Here is a 19,454-nt window from a genome sequence, read left to right on the forward strand (position 1 = left end):
CTTTGCTTTGCTTCAGGGATTCATTTGCTGACAGTTAGAAACGCTGCACACTGATTTCAGCCTTAATGAGAGAAAACGCTTCTGAACTTATGCTTTAAATGTCACTTCAACCATTTCTTCTACCTGGGTGTAATCCCTTTCTCTTTGGTTTTCCAGCTCGCCATCGACTACGGGATCAAGTTCCTGGAAACAAGCGCCAAGTCCAATATCAACGTGGAGGAGGTGAGTCCTGATCCCGATCCGCCGTCTCCTCCGTCAGTCCCGCGCACACGAGGCGACTCATTTCTGTCCCGTTTCCCTTCACAGGGCTTCTACACGCTCGCCCGAGACATCATGGCCAGGCTCAACAGGAAAATGGTGAGTTGAGCAGATTGAGGTCTGCGGAGGCGGCGCTCCGACTCGAGCAGCTGGCTCCAGATATGTAAATGACTTTATCAGCTGAACATGCGGGGATGAACGTGCCGCTAAAATTAAAGACGGAGTTGGTCACCGTGAGCAGGAGATTCTGTTAATCGCCATAATCAGCCCCGCTCTGCTCTTATAACTGATGTGACCTTTGACCTCCTTTCTTCCTGCAGAACGACAACAACCCGTCAGGTGGAGGTGGGCCCATCAAGATCACGGAGCCCCGCTCCAAGAAGAGCCTGTTCAGGTGTTCGCTGCTGTAGGCGGAGCCTCAGCTCAGACCTCCTCCTCCTGCAGCAGGAGCTGAGGAACAACCTGTGGACAGTTTAGAAGCCTGCTGTGACTCCTCCTCCTTTTCTTCTTCTTCTTCTGTTTTCTTGTTGTCTGCTGTCAGCTCAGCAGTTGGAGGCTGAGCCAACGCAGCATCTCAGTGTTTGTTGCAGCGAGAACACGGAGGCGACGATGATGATGATGATGGCGATGAAGGACAAGGCCGATGACTGTTTGTACCAAAGTGGGTAGAGCTGTGGCTCCGCCCTCTCCTCTGATTTTACGCATTGAGGATGAAGCATTTAAGGATCAGACATGTAGCAGACTCTTGCAGAGGCTTCAGTCCGACTCTTACAGCAACTGACCAATCACAGACCAGCGGCCTGGACTACGAAGCAGGTAACCAAGGATACGAGGTGCGATTAAAGAGTTCAGCCAGGCGGTAACATTCAGTCCTGAGTCAGTGGGAGTCTAAGAGGTCAGGCGTGGACATCAGCAGCTCCACAATCACCCGCGATGACGGCTGGATCTCGCTCGGGTCTCTGTTCTGTCGGCATCTACAAATCCATCCGTCAGGCTCTCGCTTCCTGCCTCCCTCACTCATGAACACACTTCTCCGATGGGGCAGCAACTCATTCCCAAAGAGTCTTCGACCAAATTCAAATCAGAATCAATGTTTTCCATTTTTTAATTTTTATTTTTTTTAATAAACACCGTAACTGAACTTTCCGATCGCACCTCGTATGTCTCATCTTGATCTAATCGTGAAAAGTGGGAACACGGTGGTTGTGAAGCCAAACCAGGTTTTCTGAATCTCTGTGCACAGGTTTACAGCCTCGCGCACCGCCGTCACAAACCCCAAAACCTGGTTAAACCTGAGGTCTCTAAGCCCAGGTCCTGCTTCGTGGTTCAGGCCTGTGTCAGATCGCTTCAGCTAATCTCCTGCACGCCGCCTAAAAATAAGCTGAACAACAGGAACTTACCTGATGTTGGTTATCAGAGGCAAACTGTGCAGGACCTTTGAAAACGTCCTGAAATGTGCAGCTTTGTATTTTAGGAAACTTTGCAGGAAATCAGCTGAAAAAATTAAAATAAATATATATAAAAATGTATAAAATCATTTTCATTTCAATCTTGAATTTCCAACTCAAACATAGGAAGTAAAAGCCCAGTAAGATCGGCGGGCTTCGAACAGACGAGTGGAAATCATAAAAATATTATCAAGTTTTAAATTTTGTGTTCACTAAAATGTCTTAACCTTCATGTGACCTCCAGCCTTCATTTCCTTTCAGAGTTTATTTTAACTAAACAGAACTAATAGTTTTATATTTTATCTTTTAGTTAATTCTGTTCCTTTAAAACGTCTCTGTGATAAATATGTATGAAAGCAGAGAAAGTCCCTGCGAAGCAGCTTTTTCTTCTCTGTTCAAAGACGCGAAGAAGCTTCTATTTTTACTTTTGATGCTTTTCTGTGTTTTTGTATTTAGTCGTTTAATAGCACACGTGCTACTTTTATTTTGTACGTTTTCAAAGGAACTGTACAACCTGCGCTTTTATTTTGAAGTGTTTTATTTTCATGTGCAGCTGCTGGTGTTAGATTTCCTCTTTCTGACTCCCGATCGGTTCATTGGCTGAAACTATATATTTATTATCGTAAAAGATGTGATTGACAACAACGATTGATTAAATTCGATGAGCACGGCGTGGAAACGTAAAGTCAAACTTTTAGTTTCCTGCAGTTTTCTCTGAAAAGCTGTTTCCGCGGAAGGAGCTTGAGCTCTTAAACCTTTGCAGCCGATATTCTGCGATAACTTTGACCGTCACGACTATCCCAAAACACCCCAAACAACGGCGGGAAGCAAGATGGAAACACGGGATATAAACTGAAGCTACTTTCAGCTTTTTGGAAAGTCCTCGAATTCATATAATCCCTCCTGACTGTTTCCGTGAAGGCAGAGTGAAAGCGGAGAGATTTTGTGACGTCTGTCCTGAGCTCGCCAAAAATGAGTGAGGCGCGTTGCCGTTGGTTGTTTTTGTCTGGCTTTAGATGGGTTTCTAGTTTTACAAATATCGTGAAGTATATCAGAAGCAGTGTGGGTTTTTTTTTTTTATATATTCAAGTACTTCATAAAGACCCTACAATAACAGAAAGCGCCCGTGTGCAAGTGGTGACAGTGGGAAGGAAAAACATCTTTTTAACAGGAAGTACCCTCCAGCAGAACCAGGCTCAGAAAAGACAGCCACCGGTGCCAGTTTAAGTGATTAAATATCCCATTTTTGTCTGAAATTCGTCTGTACTCGTTTTTACTGGAGCCTGGTGAGATGCAAGGTGGTATCAGCAAACTTGGCTTACCCCCCTGAGCACTTCCTGCTCAGCTCAAAGCCTGCAGAATCTGTTCCTCCAGTTCCTTCGGAGGAAAAATACTTTCAGTGATTTAGCTTCTGGAAAATTCCTAAAAATTGAATTTGGGCTTGATCCCGAGTTCAGCGGGAACAGACGCTCAGCAGCTGCAGATGAAGCCCGTGTGCACGTTTGTTTACAGCAGCAGTGCTTTTATTTTACTCCGCTCGGCTTCCTGTCACAGCCACAGACTGTAAATAAAGATGGATGACATGCCGCCTCTTCCTCAGAGTATCCGCCATTCTGGTTTAATGCGGAATAATTCTGACCTCAATCAGAGAAGCTGCCAATCACGGCCACAGACATCAGTCTAAAGCACGCAATCAAAAAACAGTAAGAATGTACTTGGAGGGGGCGGGGTTTGTGACCTGTGTACCACGTTTCCTCACTTCCTGTCATCCATCTTTATGTCCAGTCCGAACGTCTTAAAGATTAACGAAGAGCTGAAGGAGGCGTGCTCGACGTGTTTTTGTACTTTTCAGCACTTTGTAATTCGCTATGCAAAAACCACTTTTTCCTTTTATCAGGAGTTTGTGTTACTGTGCTCTGATTGGTCACACAGGTCGTCAGACGCATCGATGTGCTTGTCAGAGGTCATACTTTTAGTAGGAAACTAGAGTTTATTTTAAATGTGACTTTCAGATTAAAAGCCTTGTCACTTCAGCACATGGAAAGACGGATGTTTAATAAAGTTTTATATTTGGGACTTTGGTGTCGGCTGGGATTGAAAGTTACTGATGAGGGTGAAACAGATGAAGGCTCTGAGGAGGAGCTGGATGTTTTCTTTTTTTAATCTGAATCAAAGAAAAGGGCTGCAGACCAGAGGCTCTTAATGTGAAATTCACAAGACTGATTCAGTAGGGTTCGGTGACCTCTGACCCCATCAGTGTCTTCCGTTTGCTCTGAGATGGTTGGAGCGTCGCTGCTTCAGCTGATGAACAATAAACAACTTTTTCTACCATCTGGTTTGTTTTTCATCTTTAATCGCTCAGCTGCTGCAGCGAGGAGAGGATGCCTCGGGCTCACTGAGGTGATCCGGGCTGAGGCTGAAATGATTTCTCCTACAGCTGTTTGAAACACTCGCCTGACCTCAACGTGTGCAGGAGATGTTGGGTTGTGTGATGATGAAACTTTGATGCTTATTTAAAATTAGTTTTTAGTAATTTACTTGTACAGGTGGTAAATGAGATCCTATAGGTGTAACTCTGCATGTCACAGTACGATCAGAAGAGAGGTGCTGTATGATTTTCAAGTTCACTGGAAAAACAAGTCGACGTAACAGTAATGACGTGAAAAACTGAGGCTGTTGTCTCTGTATTATTCCGTAAAAGTGTGTAAGAGTGTGTTTGGCTCCAGGTCAGCTGATCTCAGAGAGAACACAGAACAGGAAGCATGTGAACAAACTCAGTTTATTATTCAAGTAAAAAGTGGCAGCAGACGCTCAGCTGAGGGTTTATTTACACACATGTACAGACACAAACCTGCCATCCTCACAGCACGCCGGCCCGCCCGCAGACTGACCCTGGGTCAGCATGACAAACGGACGCGGCGGCGAGGAGACGAACTCAAACTGTCCTTATTTACAACACAAATGAAAGCAGCTGTCCGACGTCCGGGTCAAACAGGAGGAAACGCAGAACTGCAGCAGGAAGCAGACGAACCTGCGCGCACACACAGACGGATTTAAGGTATGTATGGAGGTCTCGCGCATCACCTCAGAGACATGAGACTGGGGTCATCAGACCAAACAGAGACCAGTCGGTGACCTCCAGCAGACGCTGAAATCGTGTTTTACTCGTTTATATTTTTACCTGGTGATCAGTGTTTTCTTGGGGGCGGGGCTTAGATTAATGCAGATTACTTAAAGGCGACCATCCTGAGCTCACCGAGTCTCTGATCTGTTGCGAACTCATTGTTATAGCTTTTGCTTCATGTGTCAGCCTTTACGTCTGCCTGCCTGTCTTTAGAAAGACTCGCATGGTTAACGTTATCATTAACAGTTTGCTCGGGTTGTATGCCTTTTTTTCTTTTGCTTCCCTTTTTGATTTATATTCTCATACTTTGCTTTCCCGCTTATTTTCTGCAATAACCCAAAAAGCCATCAGGGTTTGCCCATTTCCAGTTTTCCCCCCCAAACACAATCCCTCTGTGAGGACCTGCAGACTTACAGGAACGTCATTCAGGCGAGCTGATCACACGATGGTTGCCGGGCTGATGACTGCAGCTGCTTTCTGAGGACAGACGGAGAACACCATCAACCAAACATTTATAAACTCAGAGAAATTCCCAGAGAATCACCGAGCCGCTCGGAGAGATGACAAACATATTTAAAAATGCTCTAACTCCGCCTCCTTCATGGCGCTGCCTGCACTCACAGCTGAAATGTACGGGCTGTTGAGGTGCAGTTTGCTGGGGGAAGAGGGGGAGGGCTCCTCGGGCAGCGCTTCCTGGAGGTGGGAGGACACGCAGCCGCTGTCGGAGCCAGTAGAGCCGGAGAGGCAGCGAGACGACGAACCTGAACTCTCAGTGGCTGAAGACAGAAAAAAGAAAAAGAAACTGCAGTCAGGCGTTAAAGTGAAGAGGCTGGAGGATTGGGACGAAGATTACTCAAACCTAATCTGAGACTCATGAGTTTAGGTGTGTGCTGACGTACTCATGGAGGGCTGGCTGCTGGTCTCGTGCTCCTGCTCGTCCTCCTCGATGCACGAAGCGCTGAAGGAGCTCTGAGCGGTGGGAGGAGGGGGGATGCTCTGACTGCAGGAGGGAGGAGGATGTTATAAAACCAGCACAAGAACCTTTGACCTTTGACAGCAGGACAGGTAAGTCTCACCTGTACATGTGCAGATTGAGCGGTCCCAGCAGGCTGGCTGAAGACGGGCCTAATGCTGCAGGGTCAGAGGTCACCGTTCCCCTTTTAAAAGGATTCGAATGGTCGAAGACGGAGACGGCGATGGACGCCCGCGTTCTGGCACCTGAAGGACCCAATCACCGTTTTACTTTTTGATCATCAGTAACTAACGAGCTGATTGGTGAATTCTAGTGAAAGTAAAGTCTGAGCGGCACCTCTGGTCTTCATCATGTAGTGAACGGCTCGGTCGCTGATGGCCGCGTCGCTCGGCTGGATGTCCAGGAACGGTTTGTTGCCCACGCCCATCGACACCATCTCCTTCAAACGCATCTCTGCTGGCAGAAAGACAAACGGGTGAGTTGATCTCCGACACCGACGCTCTCCTGAACGCTCCGCCATCCGCACCTTTGTTCCTCGTGGCCTGGGTCCACAGGATTCGGGCGATGTCGTTTGTCCAGGCGTGTTTTGCGTCCGTCGTTGTCGCCTGAAGGATGAAGGTCTGATTCTTGGATGTCCTCCTCCTGAACCAGATCTCAAACTTCAGCCCGCTGTCCCCCGTCGACTCTGTCAGACCAACGTCCGCCGTCTGCAGCACAGGCACACGTTTTCTGCTCAGAAAATTCCTCGCCTCACGGTTGGCGTGGGCTCGCCTGCTCTTGGAGAGCTTACCTTGAAGGAGTGTTTGTAGATGAAGACGTCCAGCCCTCCCTCCATCTTCTTAGGTTTACTGAAGAGGACGAGCTCCTCGAACAGGAAGATGCGACGCTGACATTTCCTCCTCCCGCTCCAGACAGTGAACTCGTCCTGCCGGATCAGCTGACCCTGCTCCTTCAGGTTCACCTGCAGGCAGAAGAAGAAGAGCTGATTGGGTTTAATTCCTAAGAGTAGCCGATTTAATTAAGTTCATAAGGTCCATCGAAACTTAATTTAAGACGTTGTAGACTTGGGCACGAACGATGACGCTAAAACAGGATTATAAGAAAGTAAAAGACCGTAAAAGCGGCTCTGCTGAGGCTCATGGGACACAGCCCTTAGTTTGGTAATCTAACACAAAGGAATGGCTGGTCAGGCTTTTTGGAGGCTACCCCCAGCCTCACAGGGAGCTGCAGTCTGCTGGAGGAAGCCTCTGAACTGGCTTCTGGAGTATTTCACAGCATATATGGAAAATAGTTTCTGATACTGTTACGCTGTTTAACTTAAAAGAGCAGAAAACACAAAGAGGGAGCTTTTAACGACACGGTCCAATTTAAACGTCTCACCTTGAGCTCCGTCTTTATGATGAAACCCACAAACACAAACCTCCCATCTTACTGTGGTAATCATGTCCATCAAGGCGGTCGTGTGATTGGTTTTTAGTTGGACTACTAAAAAAAGTTTTTCAGGATTTTGGATCCAGAAATTTTTAGGAGACCATCATCAAGGATTTTGGAACAAGTGATCAGTTCCAGAAGTTCTGCTCCTTGAATATGATTCATGTGTGATGTGGAGGGAACTTTCACCTCAGATCAATATTTCTGGTGAGTCTAGAACACGAGTTTCACCTGAGCTCAGATCAGGCTACACTTACGTCACAGTCTCGAATGGCGTCCATGGCCAACAGGTCGTTTCCATGGCGAAGCTGGAACTTGACCATATTGGTGGCAGACTGCAGTGCCGTAAGCTCCGCCTCCTGTGCCACGCCCACCTCCTTCATGAGGTCAGTGAGGAGCAGCGCGTATTTGCTCATCCTCTGAACGGGCTTCAGCAGGTAGGAGGACAGGTCCATCTTATCGCCCAGCTCCAGCTGCTTCCTCTGCAGGAACGAGGGGGGCAGGGGTTAGTGCGAGTACAAATATGAGGTCACATAAAGGTCAAAGGTCAGAGGTGGTGGTTGTAGTTCTCACTCTGAAGAAGGAGTGTCCGTGATTCGCCAGAAGAGCGTCAGACTTGGGTTTGTTCTTGCTGTAAAGAGCGTACAGACCGAACTGCTCCTGCTGTTCAACACAAACAACAAACACATTCACACAGAGTACATATGAAGAGTGTGTGTGTGTGTGTGTGTGTGTGTGTGTCCCCTACGTGTCTGAGGAAGCAGTGCGGCACTCTGAGCGGGTGCTTCGAGCAGGCCTCCAGCTCCTTCAGGAAAAACTGGCTGTGGAAGTCGAGGAGTTTCTCCAGGTTGCCGAAGACGACGGTGCGTTTCCCCCTGAGATCCTGCGGGAGGTCTGCTCGGTCCATCTCAGGGAAGTAGTGATGTATGATGTAACGCAGTGAGCGGACGTACTCGCGCTCCGTGTTCACCATCTCCTCCACAATGTGACGCAGCTTGCTGCACACACACACACACACACAGATGTCAGCAGAGAAGTGTCAGTCTACAAATTCAGTCTGAGAACCAGGATTACCCACCTGCTCCTGGGTCGGGGTTCTCCGGTGGGTGTGCTGGGTGTCCCAGGGCTATGTGGCCCCTGTCCTCCCCAGCTGTGAGAAGGCGTCCTGGGGCAGAGCGTGCGGTCTGCTGCCTCAGTGCTGCTGACCTCCAGACCACGAATGAACACACCCGTGTTTCCTCTGCGCACTGGCTCGCTGAGGGCGCGAGCAGACGGGCTGTAGCGCGACGTCTCCGGGGTGGCGGGGCAGTCGAAACTCTGAGTCTTCCTGAGCTGCTGTCGTCTGCAGGAGAAGGAAGAGGAGGAAGAGGAGAGGGAGAAGGAAGACGACGATGGAGTGAAGCAGGGAGAAGAATCCAGGCGGTGGAGTCTGGGACTGCAGGAAGTGATATCCACACGGTCTGAGGACTCGTCTGAGGAGGAGCTGCGAAAAAGTCGCCGGAGGAGCGGCGTGTGCTGCGGGGTGGGAGGGGAGGCGGAGCCAGCAGGGGTGGAGGTAATGGAAAGAACCGAGGAGGCATTTGTTTTCTCCTCTGGCAGGCGGGAGGAGAGCCAGAGTCCTGACAGAGACTTCCTGGAGGAGATGGAGCTCCTGCTGGTGGCAGAGTCAGAGCGGCGCCTGTGGGCGGAGTCACGCGTCTTGAGTGCTGCCTCCATCTTCCTGTCAAACATCTTCTTGGTCTCTTGACACTTTGACCAAGCGAAGCTCCACTGACGAAGGCCTCGCTCGCCCCGCAGTTCACCCGCAGCCACCTTCATTTCCTGAAAACAGGCGTCTGGGATTGGTGGGTGCAGACGCTGGTAGTCCTCCAGGCAGCCAATCACAGCTTGGCATTTGTCTGGCAGTGTGCAGTCCTCCATACTGATCCCAGCTAGGTGACGCATACCCTGCAGCGCCCAGCCATAAGCCTGCAGAGAGAGAGGGGAGAGTCACATGGAGAGCCGATGGAAAGGCGCCATTCCACTTCCTGTTAAAATGACTGCAGTTTAGCTGAAGTACAGCAGGGGGCGCTCAGGAGAAAGTCAGACAGCATCAAAAATCTGTCAGAAATTAAATAAGACGACTAACTAAAAACAAAAAAACCCAAACAATCAGCAGTCACGCTGTAGTGCGTGCTCATTGGTTGGTTAAGGACAATAGAAAACACTCTCAGTGGCACCCTGTTCAAAATGATAACTAAACATCAGAACCAGAGCTAAAGCCCAGCAGGAACTTTGTGTCCAGCTGGTTGTGATGGATGAAGGAAACGCTCTCTGAGGTCCAGATGACATGACCTTTGACCCTAGACAGCAGCCCACTGAAGAAATGTTGTTTTTTTTTCTTCGTTTTAATAAATTCAAAAGCAAAAAGACTGAAAAAAGAAAAAGGCAGGAAGTGATGGGGTTACTTTAGCTGGTTATGATGGGAACATTTTAAGTTTCCCCAATCAAGTTGAACACCCACCTTTTCCCCACCCACTTTTTTTTTTTTTTGCTAGGGTCACACACAAAGATGCCATGGTGCAGGTCCTCTTCTCACGTGGAGGAGGTCCTAAAGGGCCCGCACTAAAACAGCTGATGTAACATGTAAACTTTTAAACCATCTCTCTGAGAAGACGTTTTCCTCGTTTGTTTTCAAAGTGATGATGTTTCCTGGTCCAAGCCGTTCCAGCTTTTCCTTTAAAGCGAGCAGAACTCGGACCCGACACTGAAACATTCAGGGCGTCTCCGTTTTTTCTGTCTGTTCGGACAAACAACAAGAACAGACCGACAATGACGTCACTCTGCAAGTGTGTAGTCAGAGAGCTTTGAAGTGTGAGCTCGTGTTTGTGTGCGCACCACGAAGGAGTCGACCGCCAATCTCCTTTTTGCTGAAGGCTGGAGGGGGAGGAGTGTGTGTGTGTGTGTGTGTGTGTGTGTGTGTGTGTGTGTGTGTGTGTGTGTGTGTTAAATTAAAGACCAGAGGCCTCCTGCTTCTCCACTGAAGAATGACTGAATGAGTCTTTACCTTCCTGACATGCAGCTAACATATTACTTCACCACTAAAACAGCAGGAGACACACACGCACACAAGGTCATGTGCAGGTTATTCCAAACTTTTCAAGGCCTGGAGAGGGAAAGTTCAGCAGCACTGACAGCGGGTTGGGTTTGGGCAGGGTGTGGCCAGCAGAGGGCGCTGGAAGCACAGCAGGGTGACGGTTCACTGTGAGGGTACAGACACCCTCTTCAGTGCCTGCTGAAAGAAAACAACCCACCAGCATCGCAGAACACTGAGGAGCAGCTCTGACACTTCAGTCTCGGCTGATTTGGTGACAGCGGCGATGGTTTGAGTCTAAACGTGCAAAGCACAGAGGTTTGTGGCACAACAATCAGCAGAATCATCTGCTGCACGCCTGCCTGAGAAGGTGGAGGTGTGCTCCAACATCTATCTCTACCTACACCAACTCTTCAATCAGTCTTCCCAGAAAGGCTCAAAGAGGAGAAAGTGGTCCAAAAACAGACGGATGTGTCAGTTAATATTTCATTAGATAAGGTCTAATAATAATCCATTCAGACGTCTTCATGAGGTCGACGTAAACAACCAAGGCGGTGACACAGATATGATCCGACAGGACGTGCTAACAATGAAACCATATGGACATTGATGTGGCAGGAGGCTACCGGGTCAGCGCTCTTCAGACCGATTAGCTGCTGATGTGTCCTGATCGCTGCAGCCGCTCACTTCCCACATGCACAAAGGTGTGTGTGTGTGTGTGTGTGTGTGTGTGTGTGTGTGTGTGTGTGTGTGTGGATCGTCACAGCAGTCCTTTATTGTAACTGTACTCTTTATCTTCGATTCTACAACACAACAACTGTGGGTACATTTTAGTTGTCAGCCAGGTTTAATCATTTTATTAAGATCTGATTGGACCACTTTAAATGAGGATGACTTGGTGTTTTCAGAGGTCCATTTTATAATGAATAGTTTACCTGCAGAGACTGTGGCAGACAGTGGTTGGACTGTGGAAATGACCAATGTAGATCTCAATATTCTGACTGTATAAAAAGCTTTTCATGAACCCAGATGCTGTGTGTCTTTGGACTATTTCAGCAGCAACAGGCTGGGATGTCTTCCACATGTAGCACACAGCAGGAGCTACTCTGTGGTTTAGGTAGAGAAACACCTGGTCGAGCGTGCAGGAGGCAGCACACATGATGGCCGGCCGTTAGCAGTGATTGTCTGGGACGGTTAGCATTAGCTGCCAGGTTAAAGACTGGAGAATTAACGGTTGGAAACTTGAACACGCGCAGCTTCTTTGGACCAAGTTGAGGGCTGCTGTGCATGTACCATTATTACCAAAGGCTGACCCTCCCTCTACTGGAGGTCTCTTCCTGTTAAAAGAGTGTTCTTCCTCCCCATCATCACCAAGTACTGCTCACAGAGCCCAGTGATCACATGAGCCTCTCTAATATTTAGGATCTTTACACTTCAATATGAAGGTCCTTCAGATAAGTGTTGTAAACTGTTCATATAATAATATGAGGAACAGATTGTTCCTTTGTTTTCGTCTACTTTCATTATTTTAGCATCGTTCACATCGATTTATAAAGTAAGGCTGAAGAAATGTACTGCTTTCCAAGTAAGGAAGCTTTGGATCCAGCGTTACTGGACCATTTCCACTTCACAAACCTGACAACATTTGCTTTTAATCTATTTTCAGGCCTCCGACAATCAATGATCAGAACAGATGCCGATTACGTTTCCGTCGATCAATAAATTGATTATTCGGCCGATTGTTTCAGCTCGCCTCTGGATGTTTCCAAACAAGAGAGGGAGTGAAAACGTGGGGCAGAGAAGAGGAGGACTCTAATTAAAATAACATGTGGTTGTTATGGTGCTGCAGAGGGGGGAGGCAGGAGGGGGAGGAGGGATAAACAGGAGCACACGGGCTGTGGTTCTGGGGACAGTGGCCCTGCAGGACTCCAGGCATGGAGCCAGTCAACCAAAGAGGAGGAGGGGAAACAGAGGGAGGGCGGAGGAGGCCAAAACCCTCCAAACCATATAAAAGGAGGGGGTAGGGCTCCTTTCCTCCTCCTTCAGAGGAGTAGTGGTGAACCTACTTCAAACGGTTCTGCGGTTCCTGGAGGAGAGCGTTTTGTCTTCAAACTCTTGTTGATGTGAAAGAAGTCTTTTGTTTCACTTTGTTTCTTCACTCTTTGCTCCGTTTCTATATTCTGTGCTTTTATTCTGAAGTCTTCATATAAAAGGAAGAAATGTCAAACAAGGCAGAATCCTCCAATGCCCCGACATCAGAAACAGCTGTGCCCAGAGCTGTCGTGTTTTCAGGTGTCCATTTGTCCCATGGAGGGTAAGATTTTCATGCTCAAAGGTCACTGTGAGCTCACAATATTCAAGAATTCAGACACTACCTGACAAACTGTCACACATCGTTTTCGGTGCAAAACGGAAAACTTAAAAACATAAAACTGACAGATGCTGTATCCTGTCCAGATCAGAGGAAACTGATCTCCTTCCTTTCAATATAAAATCACTTATTATAAAAACACATCTACATGCTAGCATGTCATAGCTGACAGAAGGGAACTGCTGCCAGAACGCAGTCGGAGGAACTGATCCGAGGAGGTGTCGACGGTTTGGATCACAGCAGGTACCGACGAGGTTCAGAATGAACCCAATACTGTGTTCGAGTGGTGCGTATTAAATAAATGAGCTGACACATGACCAGATCCGGTGTATCGCCGACCGAGAAGAAACTAGGCGACGTGGTGAAACTATTCTGAAAGCGAGCCCACGTGGAGCTGCTAGCGCCTCCAAACCTCACTGTTGTGCTAAAAGCTGTTATTTTTAAAGATTCTTAAAGAGGTAACGGGTGAACTGGAAATGGATCAAAATTATAGAATTCATTATTTTTCCCCAATATCTAATCACGATTAAGTGATTTTACCAAAAATATTTAAAAATAAGTAAATACAAGAAAAAACAAATGTTTTCTCCAAATGCTGCTCATCCCCTCTGAAGAGAAAAGTTGGTATGAATCAAACTGATTTTGGAGACTGAGCTCTGATAGCTGTGGTGGAGCAGCTGGTTTACTGACTGGAAGGTTAAAGTTTCTTTACTGGCTCCTTGAAATGAAATGACAGCGTGTGCAGGTACAGCAGAATGAACCTGTAGCCTGAGATTGCTCCCTTTATCGTCCACCTATGAGCACAGAGCGCTCTGCCAGCTGTTGGAGTTTTTTCCTGCCACTCAGCTGTGAACAATGTGGACACGACAAAGCGGAAAAGGGAATGATGCTGCCGCTGTGACTGCTGTGAAATGGAGCAGACAGCCAGTTTTGTATTTGCTAATACCCATTTCCTTTCCTTTCCTGCAGACTCTAGCTGGAGTCTCCGTCCCCAAAACACATGACAAGCAAAATTACCTCCGACACACCATCATCGAAACAGACAGCAATCCTGTGTCGCTTTATATGCAAAAAACACGAGTCAGGGTGGGAATGTCACTGAGCCGCAGCAACATGACAACATGCGTGATCTGGAAACGACACGATAACATCTGCAGCAGGTAAACTGGTAACACACACACACACACACGGGCAGAAAGAGAGGGAGAGCGAGCAACAAGCAGCGAGAGCAGCTTCAAAGATCTCTCTGCAGTCAAAGTGACGCCAAGTTAACATCAAACGGCTGAAAAACTGCCACACACACACACACACACACACACGCTGATAAAACTTCTCCAAAGCAAACCTCAGCTGTGTGTGTTTTTAAAAAAACAACAACAAAAAACAGTAAGAAGTGTGTATCGTACCTCTGTGTGTTCAGCTGAAGCTCTGAAGCCTGAGTGAGGCGCGCAGAGAGCAGCATCCTGACCACACACACACACACACAGTGACCCCCCCACACTTCATCAATGGGCTGAATGGCAGATGGGCGGTCCCAGGAGGAGAGGAGGCGGCATCACCACGGCGACAAAGACTTTGTGGTGAAAGGAATGAAAGGGGGATGGAAAGAAAACTTGGCACCGGAGTGATACCTGGACTACACACACACACACACACACACACACACACACACACACACACACACCATTCCTGTCTGTGTTGTGCAGAATTTGGTGGCGTGACTAAAGCATCCGAACAAACTTCACTGGTGAAAGTTTAAACATCGGTCTGAAACACGTGCCTGCCGACCGGCCGAGCCCACCACTGAGTGAGGCGGCTCGGATCCCCGCAGGCTGATGTTTTCACCCACAGAGCAGACATGTCAGGACAGGACAGGAAGTGAGGCTTGAAAAGGCTTGAAAAGACAATGAAAAATAATCTTCTTGTCATCGCAATTTCAATTTTTGTTTTCCCCAGATAGAAATCTTCTATTTCTATGTTGCATTTCAACAGAGAGGCTGTTTCTCTCCTTTGGTTTAGTTCAACAGCTAAACCAGTTCAGCAGCAAACCGAGCGAGTAAAAATGTGTCGGTCCGTCGTGTTCATTCGCACGAGCTTATGAGCTATAGCAAAAACCATAATTACTTTGTTGGTAATTGTACGCTTGATTTCAGTACCAACTTTTCATGAAGTGTCTTTTTACAGGGAATTTGGGATCATCCTTTCGAAAAACAAATGAAATGAAAGACAAAGGTCTACGGACGCGCGAGGTCGTCAGAAGGGACTTTGGATGAGTGGCTGTTTTTTTGAAGAGGCAGCAGGAGGCCCAGCAGCTGCTGCACCTCGGGAGATGATATAGAAAATATAGTTTGTTGCAGGAATGTGGACCATGTAACTTCTTCGGGCTAAGTGTGACTGGGACCCAGTGTGTGTGTGTGTGTGTGTGTGTGTGTGTGTGTGTGTGTGTGTGGTGGGATCTGGACAGATCAACTGGATTCTTGATTTTTCAGTTGTCACAGGACTTGTTGCTGCCCCACGTGGAGGAGTTTAAGTATCTCAGGGTCTTGTTCACGAGTGAGAGACTGACAGACTAGATTGGGGTGGTGTCTGTAGTGATGTGGACGCTGTACCGATCTGTTGTGGAGAAGAGGGTAAAAGCAAAGCTGCCGATTTACCGGTCGATCTACGGCCCTGTCCTCATCCTACGCTGTGTACGTCCTAATATGACACGAGTCTAAATCTTTTCTGAAAGAAAACCGAAAGTGCGCCGGAGTTCACGCCGTGTCGCTCTCGGTTATGATGTGAACAACGATCGAAGAAACTTTTGTGGTCGGTGCTTTTGTTTTTATAGGATGTCTGAGGGACAACTTCAACTGTTTCATGACTGAATTTCAAGAATCTGCACATTATAAAAGTATCAGCATGACATAAAAACACACAAACAAACCTACAAGACAGAGTCATGTGGACAAAGACCATCACCCCCCTCACACCCCTTTACAAAGAGTCCAGTACACAAAGCAATATTGACACTCTCTCCCCCCTCTTCATCCTCCTGGCCTCAATACAAGCTGTCAGTTTCACTGCAGGGAGACGATATGAGGAGGAGGAGGAGAGACACGACAAACCAGCTGCTCCGATCCACATTCAGCTGTTTTACATGCAGCTAAAATTAGATTTCTGAAGATGGATTCGAAGCTGCTCAGACAGAGCTGACAGGCTTCTCAGATGGTTTAAACCGAGAGACAGTAAAACATGAAAAATCAGAGCACAGCTGGAGCTATAATCAGAAAGAGCAGCAAGTACTGTTCACAACACTGAAATTCACTTTAGCTAATCTCAGAAAGCACCAGATTAAATATAGATTTACACATTAGATGACCGTGAGGCTCAAACTGCCATTAAAAACCGATCCGATGAGCCACAGCCTCAGTGACTGTACCTGATCTAAGAAGCCGTAGAGTCGGACGGCCCGCTCGATGTTCTGCCCGGTACTGCTGACCCGCTGAGTGAAATCCTGCAGCTGAGCCCAGAAGGAGTGAACTTTGTCCTCGTAAATGTGGAGGTCAGCGGACGGCACGTCGTCCCGGCGCTCCAGCCGAGACAGCAGCTCCTTCCCTCGTTTACACTGGTCCTGCACACAGAGGAAACAGACCTCATCCTCTGTGGGGACCAGTCCTCAGTATGGGCTAAAAGAAATGTTTGAACGAGTGTGTGTGTGTGTGTGTGTGTGTGTGTGTGTGTCGTACGTATGCCGTTGTGCAAAAGTCCTTGTAGTCCTGCTGTTTTTCATTCAGAAGCACCAGAGAGTCTGCGGGCTCTTCCAGAATCTTCAGACGAACTTCACCAACCTCCTGTAGCCACGTCTTCACCTGACACACACACACACACACACACACACACACACACACACACACACACACACACACAGTAAGGTAAACTGCACATTAACATGTGATCCAGAGGATCAAACCTCCCACCCTGCCAGGTGAGATGCGAGGCATGTCCTCGGCTCAGTTAAATCTAAAAGCTCTTTCTTAAAAAAACCAAACAGAAATCCAGTCAACACTTTTTTTTATGGTTACGAAGTCAAAGAATGACAGAAAAACAAAAAATAAGGCTAAGAAAGGAAAAAGAGAACCAATCAATGCTGCAGCTCTGTCAGCTGAGGGCCAAATGTCTGACAGTTCATCCACACCCACAAGCAGCAAATCACTCACATATGGATCTACTTTAACCTGAATTACCCATTTATGAAATCCATATATCATCTAATGTTTATTCATTTTCCTAATCATTCATTTGTGAGTGTGCTCAGGGAGGGAAGTGTTTCATCCTGTCAAAGCTTCAGAAGACAAACTCGTTCCAGTTTAACTCCAAACACATAATTGGTGTTTTTCTGTTGATGGTTATTGATCTGATATTAATCTGATGTTATCAGGTAATAATTCGATTGCTTACAGCTTAGAGCGCATATTTCCAAACATGCCTCGTTTCACAAAAAAGATGTAGTAAGTTAAAACCTCCCTACATCTGACAACCACAGCTCCACTTTAGTTTTTTCCTCCTACTGACAAGATACAAGACACCAGAGTTCAGGTTAAAAAAAAAGAAAAACATCTGAAAATTATATTTTTTTAATGTATTTATTGTGCATTACTTCTTTTGGCCTACTTGCAGTACCTTCACAGCACACCAGGGGGCTGCTGTCCACACTTTGATCACTGGCTAAGAGCGTAACCAAGGAAACAAAGGAGGTGGGAGTGTCTCAGTGTCACGGTTCATCATGAAGTCAACTCCTCACATTAAGACGACACTGATGTAAATGTCAGTATGAACGATGCATACTGAGCGTGCTCAGACTGACCTCGCTGAAACCTTGCTCCAGGTTCCTGAAGTCTGCGATGAAGTTCAGCTCCTGCGTTTTGGAGTTGGACAGCATCACCAGGCGGTGGAGCAGCTCGTCCACCTGCTCGTACAGAGCCGACACTGACTCCACCGCCGCCCGCTGGTCCACCGCCACGCCGACGCTGCTCTCCTCCCTGCGCAGCCACGCCAGCGAGGCGCCGCCCTCCTGCTGGAGCTGCACCAATCGGCTGTCTGCGAGGATGCTGCACATCACTGCCCTGTAGCGGGACAGCAGCAGCTCGGCATCCTGGCAAAGACAGAGAGGTTTGAGCTGGTGTCTGAACCTTTATGTGAGAACGGAGAGCAAAACCACAAACTGTTCAAGTGAATAAAAACACGCAGAGTGGATTTTAATACTTGTAAAGGGATCAACAGCCTCCTGTTGAAACTGTTCATGTTTTCAATGAGCCCAACTTTTAGACCTCATTTCCAGTTTTATATTAAACCCAATTTGTATAACATAAGAACAGGAAATGATAAACTTTACAAAAGTTTTGAAAAAGTTCTGGAATAGCACCGTGAATTTGGTCAGAGTGCCATTTGCCCAGGAAGGATTAGGAGCACGAGACAGTCTTTCAGTCATCCAATCAGATATCTTAAAAAGACGACTGTATCTCAAACTCCAAGCGGGGAGGATGGTTCAGAGTTCAACTGCCTGAGTTGTAGTCCTTAGCTCTCCTAAAGACTACAACCTCCCCCCGATTGTTCTTATATAACTAACAAATTTGTTGTTAATTGGACAGATTTAGGTTCCTAAAGTAAAAATACTGGCTACCCCTCAGCAGACACACCTATGGTATCAATTTGAAGCTCCTCTGCTGCCTCACCCTCGCATGTACAAACTAAGGTGTCCACGCGCGCCCGGCTGGCGGGGTAATCACAGTACCCCGTCGGCCTTTTACAGGTGAGGAGTAGACACAGATCTAGCACTCTTTCCATGCCGTGTGTGTTTTTACCTCAGCAGTGTTCGGTAAAGGTGTGGATTGCAGCGCGTTGATGCTCTTCTGCAGCAGGCTGATGACGTCCTCACACTGACGGGTCAGCTGCTCCAGTCTCTGAGGGACAAACACACATTTTCATTGTGTGAATCGTTTCCAAAGCCGCACACTTAAACTCACTAATGAAAGAAGAAAAGAAGCTTTAAATAGTCAACTGGAAGGTGAATAAAACCTTCCACTCTACAATACAAACCTCATGTCATTAGCACCCCAGGAATGTGGGACAACCTGTCCAATTATTTTTTAATGAAGCATGCAACGTTTCAGCTGCAGAAAAGCAAAGAGGAGCTGTGAAAGTCCAGAATCAGACATGCCTCACCTGCACCAGCGAGCAGGGATTAACCTGTGCTGACTGATTTGGGTTTGTTGTGACACTGAGACGTCTGTCCAGCACGCATCAGTACAAACATGGAATATGAGTCTGAGTCTTATACTCATGTAGGTGAAACAGTTTTCTGATGACTACAAATCATCGAAACACTTAAGAAAGGTTTGACATTGTTCTAACTAACAGACTTCTCCGCGTTCGTGTGTTTCACTGTTACACGTCTGCCTTGTTGTTTCCTTTTGACTGTTCATTTTAATCTGTGTGCGAGTTTTACACTGACCAATCTGAAGCTGACCCAGCTGCTCTGACTGAAGATGAAGGATCCTCCAAACCCCAGGGGAAGCTGTCGGAGCTCCACGTGTTTCTGGACAGACTTCGGAGAGCTCAGCACCTCCACCTGCACAACAGAAACATCAACACACACTTTAAAACATACATTCACACAAAGGTGTTTGTGAGCAGCTGCGGTGTAAAGTGTTACCTGTGTAGCTGCAGGTTTGTCCACACGCAGAGATGAGTCCTTGTTAGCAAGGATCAAAACACCGTGAATGGAGACTGGTGTG

General features: G+C 47.3%; 2 protein-coding genes across 2 annotated transcripts in view; one reads left to right on the forward strand and one right to left on the reverse strand.

Moving 5' to 3' along the window:
- Positions 1 to 2,671, forward strand: part of LOC102206053 (ras-related protein Rab-8B-like) — a 13,887-nt gene extending 11,216 nt beyond the window's left edge. The window contains exons 5-7 of the mRNA XM_005726342.2: positions 71 to 222; positions 307 to 357; positions 579 to 2,671. Of these exons, the coding sequence (XP_005726399.1) occupies positions 71 to 222; positions 307 to 357; positions 579 to 668 (293 nt within the window). The 3' untranslated portion in view covers positions 669 to 2,671. The remainder of the gene's footprint in view (positions 1 to 70; positions 223 to 306; positions 358 to 578) is intronic.
- A 1,796-nt stretch (positions 2,672 to 4,467) lies between these two features.
- plekhg4 (pleckstrin homology domain containing, family G (with RhoGef domain) member 4) overlaps positions 4,468 to 19,454 on the reverse strand; it is a 42,979-nt gene continuing 27,992 nt past the window's right edge. The window contains exons 7-24 of the mRNA XM_013909098.1: positions 19,373 to 19,453; positions 19,172 to 19,288; positions 18,522 to 18,620; positions 17,525 to 17,812; positions 16,407 to 16,529; positions 16,100 to 16,291; positions 8,313 to 9,202; positions 7,983 to 8,232; positions 7,808 to 7,897; positions 7,492 to 7,716; positions 6,594 to 6,764; positions 6,330 to 6,510; positions 6,140 to 6,256; positions 5,907 to 6,048; positions 5,730 to 5,830; positions 5,452 to 5,606; positions 5,245 to 5,303; positions 4,468 to 4,737 (exon numbers count right to left, since the gene is read on the reverse strand). Of these exons, the coding sequence (XP_013764552.1) occupies positions 5,256 to 5,303; positions 5,452 to 5,606; positions 5,730 to 5,830; positions 5,907 to 6,048; positions 6,140 to 6,256; positions 6,330 to 6,510; positions 6,594 to 6,764; positions 7,492 to 7,716; positions 7,808 to 7,897; positions 7,983 to 8,232; positions 8,313 to 9,202; positions 16,100 to 16,291; positions 16,407 to 16,529; positions 17,525 to 17,812; positions 18,522 to 18,620; positions 19,172 to 19,288; positions 19,373 to 19,453 (3,270 nt within the window). The 3' untranslated portion in view covers positions 4,468 to 4,737; positions 5,245 to 5,255. The remainder of the gene's footprint in view (positions 4,738 to 5,244; positions 5,304 to 5,451; positions 5,607 to 5,729; positions 5,831 to 5,906; positions 6,049 to 6,139; positions 6,257 to 6,329; positions 6,511 to 6,593; positions 6,765 to 7,491; positions 7,717 to 7,807; positions 7,898 to 7,982; positions 8,233 to 8,312; positions 9,203 to 16,099; positions 16,292 to 16,406; positions 16,530 to 17,524; positions 17,813 to 18,521; positions 18,621 to 19,171; positions 19,289 to 19,372; position 19,454) is intronic.

Source organism: Pundamilia nyererei, unplaced genomic scaffold (assembly GCF_000239375.1).
Source record: "Pundamilia nyererei isolate P.nyererei 1_Seehausen unplaced genomic scaffold, PunNye1.0 scaffold00019, whole genome shotgun sequence".
In the NCBI taxonomy this organism is placed as follows: domain Eukaryota; kingdom Metazoa; phylum Chordata; class Actinopteri; order Cichliformes; family Cichlidae; genus Pundamilia; species Pundamilia nyererei.